Genomic DNA, 9,839 nt, shown 5'->3' with positions numbered 1-9,839 from the left:
ATAATTTTCTAAAGTAAATGCATAATGTATAGATTTTCTTGTATTTAATTGATTAATTGCATTTCACATATGATATGATCGATATAAGATAAATGTGCTAGTGCTAGCAAGACTTACTAGTTGTAAATAATTCAGATTGGTTGGAGCAAGATACCATGTACAGGAGGGTATGTCATGGGCTTTCCTTTAAATTATAGGTTATAGTATAATCCTAATATAAGATACAAGATAGGGAGTCATAAGGGGACAAAATATACCAACGTGCAAGAGTGACGATTCTTATAAGATAGCCCCCTGATATGGGAAACTAGAAAATAGCATGTAACTAATTGGATGTCCTACTGTGTTATTTTTATTGTATTCATATTTACATGCATTACATATGAGCAATATGAATACATTGATAGATATAATTGATAGAACCAGCATTAAGATTGATATAACATAGCATAGCATGTGGCAGGAAAAATGATAGACATTAATTGACATATTGATACAACATACTGGTATAGCATATTACTATAACACACTGATACATGACATAATGATTAATAGAATTCATGCTATGTTATTTTTATTATATTCATATTTACATGCATTACATAAGAGCATATGAATACATTGATAGATATAATTAATATAACCAGCATTAATATTGATATAATATAGCATAACATGTGGCAGGAAAAATGATAGACATTAATTGACATATTGATACAACATACTGGTATAACATATTGATATAACACACTGATACATGATATAATGATTGATAGAATTTCGACTATGCTATTTTTATTGTATTCATATTTGCATACATTATATAAGAGAGTATGAATACATTGATATATATAATTGATAGAACCAACATTAAGATTGATATAACATAGCATGTGATAGGAAAAATGATATATGTTAATTAACATATTGATAAAACATACTAGTATGACATATTGATATAACACATTGAGATATGCCATAATGATTTATAAAGCAGATGATAAAATCATTGGCATGAATATCATTAATAGATAATCAACATACATTTTACTATATAGCACCTAACATTATTTTATAAGCATTTATTGGTTTTCTTATTTGTTGACATATTCCTATGATTAGTGGGATACTTTTGATTTGTTGATCATATTAATTTTTATAGTGATTTTATAGATTGTTTATTGTATATATTGATTATTGATTTGATAATGATTGAGATGATCATCCATATTAATTCTCAAGATCTTGCATTGAAAGCATTGATAATTTCAGTTGCCTACTAAGCTTTGTAAGCTCATTATGTAGTTTTGATTTCAGGTCCGGGAAAGGGGCATGATCCTATAAACTGAGGCTGATCAACATTTCCATTTTTTTTTTAAATTTTTTTTTCCTTTTATTCTATTATACTTAGGAGCTGAAAGATATATTAATGTATTGAATGATTTCCTAGCTATTGTAAATCACATCTTAAAAGAATGAATATAGAATTACATTTTGATATATATGATTGGTAATGACTTTCGTTGGAAATATTAAGTAAATGAATAAATAGTAGCTCTGGTAATAATTAAGATGATAAAACAGATACAATTATTTCATTTTAGATTTAAGGGTGTCACAAGGTAGATTACCAATACCCTATTTTTGTTTCAATTTTGACGTTTGTACGAATAGTTTTTTTTTTTTGGTTTTAAATGATTTTACAAAGTTTGAGAAATTTCAAATGTGTAAGTTTTGATATGCTATAGAATGAGTTATTTTGATAATTGGTTCATTTTGTATGTGTTGGTTTTCATATATTTTGTAACAAGCTAAAATTTTTTTAATACACATACACATTTGAGAATCAAAATTTATGTCTGAATTAGAGCTGTGACGCTACACTTATGAATGTTGTGGCGTTGGGTCTGTTAGCACAGCGACACCAGAGTTTCTGTTGCGACATTGAAGGCTCTATTCTACAGAAATTCTAGATTTTGCATGCAATGTTGTTGTGTTGGGTGGCAGCGCAGTGGCGTTAAACCTTCGACCAAGAGATCTCTAACTTCCATGATGACCTCATTGCTTTGAGCTCTAGCCTCTGCATCAATTTGTGCCAAATAAAAAATCCAAAAAATTAAAAATTAAAATATATTGATACACTTGTAACATTTGAACATTAAAAAATAATATCATGATTACTTTACAAAAAACCACACACTAAAAAGTATTAATTTGGAGCACATTTAAGCTTGTTTAATAATGTATTTGTAATACACTTGAATTCTAAGAGCTTGCAACCAAATATCCTTATAATAAATATGAGAATTTTAAAATTTCTTCTCACCAACTTTTAGCTAGAACATTCTAACCTACAAATTTCTTCTTCCTCTCATAAGTATAAAACTTCCCAATGTCCACTTGCTAGCGTGAACCTAAGAAAATTTCTTAAGTGAAAACACTATAATAATTTTTTTCTTCATTATCTTACATTTTCTTATAGATTAATACAATTCCAAGTTGATAAAAACTTTGATTGCTAGTTATCCATATATCTAGTGGTCTCTGAGGTGAAATTATTCCGTGCGGTCATCAGAATCAGTCCGGAGACAAATCAGGACACACCATGACACTTTTTTACTGTGTACCGGCACTGTTCCACTATGTACCGGGTGACATGACACATCTGGATTCATCTCCGGACGGTTCGATGACCGCACAGAATAATCTCTCCTCACTGAGATTGTGACAGTTACATATTTGTAATTTCTGTCTCTTTATTCCATCACTTTATCCTATCATTATTTTGTATAAATATTGAGTTGTTCATATAATTTCAACCAATGTTTGAAATTTCAGAACATAAGATATTTATATATTATGATTTAAAATTTCAAAGAAAAGATGAAATTGTACACTTAATTGATTACTCACATCATGATGCAAAGTCTTCTCCAAAATTTTGATTTGATAAACTCAATAATCTCATATAAAAATTCTTTTCTTGATATAATTTCTAAAAAGATTTATGAGAAATATTAAATGCTAGACATGTTAACTAAATCTAAAATATTTAAATAACAAATTTTCTCTTCCACTTGCTGTGGACTTTTTCAAGATGCGATCTTTATAAATGGCTCCACTTTCCCCCATTCAACCCGCTCACTTCTCTCTCTATTTCCCTCATCGAAGAAACGGAGAGATCCATGGATAACGGAGCAAGGCAACCTCACATTGTCTTTTTCCCCAGTGCCGGCATGGGCCACATTTTACCCATGGCCGAGCTCGCCAAACTCCTCGTCGACCGCCACCACTTCACCGTTACCTTCATCACCTTTTCCGAACACTCGAACAAAACACAGGACGCTTTCCTAGCCTCCCTCCCTTCCTCCATCACTTCCATTTCCCTTCCCCCAATCCCTCTCTCCGATCTTCCCGAAAATTCCGCCGTTGAAACCCGTATGTCCATTGCCGCAGCCCGCTCAGTCCCTCACCTGCGCTCCCTCCTCCTACCCCTCCTGTCCTCAACGCGTCTCGTCGCCTTCATCGCCGATCTCTTCACCACCACCGGCTGCGACGCCGCGAAAGCCCTCAAAATTCAACATTTCATCTTCATCCCCACGAATTTACTCTTCGTCACCCTCATGCTCCATCTCCCTGCTCTCAACGCTGAGCTCTCCTGCGATTTCTGGGAGCTCGAGCAGCCAGTTCTCCTTCCCGGCTACCCCCCCATCCCCGGCACCGAAATCCTCCACCCGCTTCAAGACCGGAAGAACGAATGCTACAGATGGATGCTTGAGCACGCCAAGCGTTACCGTGAAGCGGAAGGCATTTTGGTAAACACCTTCGACGCAATCGAACCAGAGGCCGCGAACCTTCTCAAGAAAGAAGAACCAGGTCGGGCCACGCTGTACGCCGTCGGCCCGCTGATTCGCGCTCACGCAGTCTCCGGCGAGGAAGGTGCCCACTGCTTAAGATGGCTCGATTCACAGCCAACCGGATCCGTTCTTTTCGTCTCCTTCGGCAGCGTGGGATCTCATTCAACGGAGCAACTAGGCGAGCTCGCGCTGGGATTAGAGGCGAGTGGGCAACGTTTCCTCTGGGTTGTTCGAACCCCCGTCGATCTAAATTCTGTTGGGTCTAATTACATCGAGGCGCAGAGCGCCGACAACCCATTAGCGTATTTACCTGAAGGGTTTTTGGAGCGGACAAAAGGAGTTGGCTTGGTGGTTCCTTCCTGGGCACCGCAAGTGGATATTTTGGCTCATTCTTCAACCGGTGGATTTTTGTCGCACTGTGGATGGAACTCGACCTTGGAGAGCATGGCGCGTGGCGTGCCGATGATTGTTTGGCCGCTATTTGCAGAACAGAGGATGAACGCGGTCATGATGGTGGAGGGAGCGAAGGTGGCGATGAGGTTAAAGGCGAGGAAAGATGGAATTTTTGACAGAAAGAAGATTAGCCGGGTTGTGAAGAACTTGATGGAGGGGGAGGAAGGTGAGAGGCTGAGGAAGAGCGCAAAGGAGCTTCAGGCGGAGGCGGCGGCCGCGATGACTGAAGGTGGTTCGTCATCGGTAGCGCTGGCGGCGTTTGCGGAGAAATTGAAGAGTTTCCCGACGGTGTAGGCGGCGGCGGTAAAGCTACAGGTAGCTGTAGTTGTGGGAAGCAAGCCAGCAAGGAAGATAATAATTCTAAACTTTGTATTTTTTTAGTATGCGAAATAATATTTCTGGGTATCGGTATTTTAATTCTTATAATATTTTTGGAAATTTTTATTAAGATATTAATCTCTAATTATATTATTACTATATTAATTAATCACGTGCCAGCTTGTTTTTCAAAATAATTGCAATATTAGAATTTATCCAATATTTCTATTATTTATGCAATATTTCTATATTTGAAAGTAAAATCTCATAGAATGGAATATACTGTGCGGACATAAAACGTAGTTTATCATTCGGAGATCAATCAGAGTGCGCCACGTCAGCTGTACTGAGCTACGGTATCTAGTACTAAGCCGGGTACTAAGCAAGGGGAGACATGACGCATTCTGGTTGGTCTCCCGATGGCATTCGACGTCCGTAAAGAATAATTTCACCTGTAAAGGAGATGTTTTGTTGATCAACTAATTCCTCGACGTGCCGCATGAGAGAAAAATCAAATGTGGGTTGGAGATTTCTAATCACATTCGCCCACGAACCCAGCTAAGCTTAGTGGGGTAAAAAGAAAATATCTAAGACTTGTATTCTAAAATGAACAAATCCATCTCATTGATTTGACTAAAGTTTTTTCTTTAGAACTATGTAGAGCTTCAATATATTAATCGTAATAATAATATTAATAATAAACTACGGCGATCCCATCACCATTACCCAAGAGATAACGTGTACAAAAATATTCATTAATTATAAAAACGAATGAAATAAAAAATTTTAATGAAAAAATATTTTTTAAAATAATTAAAATTATTTAAAAATGAGTATAATATATAATATACTCATCTTAAAAAAAAAAACATTGAGATCTTTTTATGCTAAAAAATAATTAGAAAATTCTAAGCTTTTATTATAAAATATTTTACTAATACATATTAATTATCTGATATAAAATTTAAGTTTCAATTAAGAAAAATAAAACTCAAATAAAATAATTAATTTAAATAGCAATGATTAATACATAATATTTAAATTATTTTACTAAAATATTATTAGTTTTGTGTAGAATTCAATTGTGTCTATCAATTGAGTTGTACTATTGCTTCATACCTCAATTCTATTAGTCGAGCTCGCCGGGGGTTCTATTTGTCCTCCTTGCACCATGTAAGCCCTACATTCGTGAAGTTGTGGCTTAAATTGATTGTGATGACATGACATAAGACCTAATTTTATATATTAATAAGCTATTTAATTATTAATAGGTCAAATAAAAATTAGGTTGAATGTAATTTCTTACAAGGAATTTAATGATAAAGTAATGACATGTTGATTTAATGGCTTATCATATGAACTTACTAAGATTAGAAATGAAAATTTCAAAAATATTTGAAAAAATAGAACTTATAGGATGTGGACATCATTTTTGTATTAGGTCATGAGGACCAATCCAAATCTGTCTTTTGTGATCTAAGGAATGATAATTGTCCACCAGTTAGTCATATAGGTCTCATCTAAATTCCAGCCAAGATCCCTGACCAAATCTCCATCCAAATCCCATCTTAATCCTCAATTCCATATCTTAAGTCAACCTTCAATAAAACATCAATCATACTTAGATCAATCCCAATCATCTACTTGATTGTGATTGGTATCAACAACTCAAACTCAGCCAACCAAGTCCAAAATCCATCGCAAACCCAAAATTCCTAAGTCCAAATCCATGGCCAAAAGGCTAAGTCCTGAAGCCTTTTCTGTGTTACTTTTCTATCACTTGAAAACCAAGTCAAATGACATCTGATTTATGATCTATTCATGGCATATTGATTATATATGTCTCTAGAGTCAATCCTCCAAATTGAAGCTCATTATGAGGCTTCTAACCCTAGATATAGAATTGATTTTTAAAGACTGCAAATTCTTCAAATATTTATAACATATGCCACTAAACCCTCTACCCTATGGAATTTGACCTTGGGACCTTCTCCAAGACTTTAGACCCTAACCTTAAATATTACATGTTGACTAATAATCTACATTTTGTTGGACCTAGTTTAACATAGAGTTGATTAGAGATCAAAATACCCTTTTATGGGATTTTTGATATTTTCCCCAAAATTCAACATGGCCTAGCCATATCAAACCTTAAAACCTATTCTAATGAATCCTAAATATCATTAGGAACACAACAGATCTAAAACCATCCTTTTGTTTGACCAAGTTGACCAAGTCAACCATGGTTAACCAAAATATCCCTTAAGGATTCAAATGGCCATTTCAAACCAAATGAACTCCTATTGACTTGATAATACTTCCATTGAGTTCATATGATCAATTTGAACTCAATGGAGCATACCCTGGACCCCTTGACCCTAGGTAAACTTTGTTGAGTAATTCAATTAAGTTTGACCATACCTCACATACACTCCTACCTCTTTCAAATCTCTTGACCAAGGCTTCTCCAAACACATTCAAACTCATGAAAGGATCTATTAGGTCCTTAAGAGACCCCTCTTGAAGACCCAAGCCTTGTGTTCACTTGGGTTAGCCATTTGACTTGACCCAAGTGTCCAAAGAAGGATCTCCCATAAACTAAACCTCAACTTAAGCCAAATTGAATCAAGCTAATGGTGACATTGGATCCCCCATGACCCAACACACCTTCCCTAGTTGGCCCAGCAATTGGGTCAACTTAAGTTGAGAATTAGGCTAATTCAAAGTGGTTAAAACCATTAAGGGTTGAGCCATTTCCCAACCTAGACCTCGCCAAGCTCAATCAACACTTTCATTGGCTTGCCCTAGAACCAAGGTGCCTACCCTAGTCAGCTCAATCCATGGGTTAAATTGGGTCAGCCCTAGGCTAGCCTCATGTGGCAAAACCACTTTGACCTAAGCCCATTTCTTATACAATCCAACTCAGGATGAATTCTCACTTGCATTGGGTAGCTCTTGGCCTAATACACCTTCCCTATAAATCTAATGAGCTGGTCTGACCAAGTTGAGCCCAAGTTAACACAAATCATAAAGGTTTGGGACAATCGGAGCTCATCTTAGAAATCAAGCAGCCTCAGGCTTAATTGAGCTCACTAGAACCCCAACATCCTTTCCACATAGGCCTGACCCAACTAGTGGCCGACAACGATCAGAGCTAATGGGAGAAACCTCCAGTGGTCCCCTCCATCTAGAGCTTCATCCCACGCTTCCCGGTAGCTCAATCCATTGGCTCTAAGCTCACAAACCTCTGAGGAGGTGTCCTCTCCCACTTGGCATCCATCTAGCCATCAACCTAAGTGATCCCGACTGTACATGGTTGCAAAAATGACTTGAGTAGGGCAACTTATTCCAGAGTGCTTGATTCATTCAAGCATTTTTTAAATTCTTCCCCAGAGCTCCCTAAGCGTTCCTCTCCATTCCCCTAGCTTCTTAACCCTCTTCGATCATCAATTCAAGCGAGTTCTAATAAAATCTTTTTGCCCACCACCCAAAGTCGTACCTCCTTCCATCTTCCGAGCTCAACATTTGAAGGCGAAGTGATCTTCATCTCCCTCTCAAGCTTCTTGATTGAGAAACTCATTCATTGAGGGCTTCTTTGAGGTATAAACTCTAACATGAGCCCTAGTAAGCTAACTTTGGTTTAGTGTGAAACAAATTATTATCCCATCAAATTTTTATTATTGGATTAGTGGTTTATATCTTCTTGACCATTCCCTTGATGTTTTATGCAGATTCGTTGGCGGGATCGCTCGGATCCCGCTAAAAAATATGCACGTCTTCGAAAGACAACGAGAGGTTGAAGACGTAATCGTGACCATTGATCTTAATCAATGTCATGCATTTGATCCCACAGTTTTGAAGCCCATTTAATTGCATCATTCAGATCACTCATTTGATGTCTATGATTAACCCCATGTTTACACATCATCTACTAATGATTAGTTCACCAATCAGGAGATGCCTGCATGAAAAGAATGACTGACAATGTAAATCCTGCATTTAATTTTATGGGAAATTAAGGGAAACTTCAAAAAATTAGATCTCCTCATACACTTTTCCAATTCAGGTGATCTTAGCCTCATTGAAATGGTCTTGGGGTGACCTATCAAAGCCCTTTAGTTTCAAGCTTTAATTATGCATGTATTTAGCTCAATCCTAGTGATTCTATCTATGGAATTTTTTCTTTCATGACTTTAATTGATCTCTTCATAGCTTGAAACCTTGGGAGACTAATCATGGGCATGTATCTGACATGTCCAAAATTTTTCTCTCTTGTTTGATTTGGCCAAGGTATGTTTGAGTTGGTCTGAGCCTAAGGGTTATGGTTTGATTCTTAATTTCAAATCAATATGTTTACCTATCCAATGAGATATAGGATTTGAATGTTTGTGTGCTGATTATGCTTAGACTAGGGAGGCTAGAGCCACTGGTTTCACCCCCTCCAGTATAGGATAGTGAGTTAAGATTTTTCTAAGGTAACCCTTAGGTGGTTTGGTTGACCATCTTAGAGGAATCAATTTGGACCTAAATTAATAGGGCTTGGGACCTAAGTTTAGGTGAACTTATGGCCAATGTTTCATTGGAATTGGTGCCCATTTGGTTCACCAACTAGGGAATCCAAAATCACACCTAGATTTTGCCTAGAAACTTATTTAATTCATAATTAATTCATATTAAATCATAAAAACACACATAAACCCTCTAATTACCAACATTAAACCCTTAACCCATGAAAATAAAAATACCCTTAATCTTACCTTTAATTTAATATTAATATATTTTAAAGGAAATATTGATAATTAATTAATTTAATTATTTAAAAATATTTAAAAATTCCTAAATACTTTAAATCATCCCCTTAGGTCATTTTTGAATTTTTGGAGGTTATTCCAATATATTTGGGAGTGATTTGGATCAAAATCTAAAAATCTCCTCTAATTAAATAATTTTAAGAAAATTTTAAAAAAATACTTAAACTTTGAAAAATCACAATTAATTCTAGAAAAATCCAATTCAATCAAACTTTTTTTTTTGTTTTTGTTTTTTTTAATTCAATCAAATTTAGTTTCATTAAACTCTAATTAAAATCAAGTATTCTTAAAAATGCCAAACCTCTAAAATTCAGTCAAAGTCAAAAAGTAAACTTTCTAGTCAATTATAGTTCAAAATTAGGTCAGAACTTCAAAAATTTATAACATAATATAAAAATTT

At 35.6% G+C, this 9,839-nt stretch overlaps 1 protein-coding gene across 1 annotated transcript; it reads left to right on the top strand.

Annotated features, from left to right (window-relative positions):
* Nucleotides 1–3,043: 3,043 nt before the first annotated feature.
* On the top strand, nt 3,044–4,758 carry LOC110094498 (hydroquinone glucosyltransferase-like). The gene has a single exon (XM_020819750.2). The coding sequence runs from the start codon at nt 3,186–3,188 to the stop codon at nt 4,602–4,604; it is 1,419 nt and encodes a 472-aa protein (XP_020675409.1). The 5' UTR covers nt 3,044–3,185; the 3' UTR covers nt 4,605–4,758.
* The last annotated feature ends 5,081 nt before the right edge of the window (nt 4,759–9,839 follow it).

This window comes from Dendrobium catenatum, unplaced genomic scaffold (genome assembly GCF_001605985.2).
Source record: "Dendrobium catenatum unplaced genomic scaffold, ASM160598v2 fragScaff_scaffold_993, whole genome shotgun sequence".
In the NCBI taxonomy this organism is placed as follows: Eukaryota; Viridiplantae; Streptophyta; class Magnoliopsida; order Asparagales; family Orchidaceae; genus Dendrobium; species Dendrobium catenatum.
This window is presented reverse-complemented; position numbering and strand designations above follow the sequence as displayed.

Excerpts from the sequence above, each read along its gene's own strand:
- LOC110094498 (XM_020819750.2), top strand. The coding sequence starts at position 3,186 with ATGGATAACGGAGCAAGGCAACCTCACATTGTCTTTTTCCCCAGTGCC.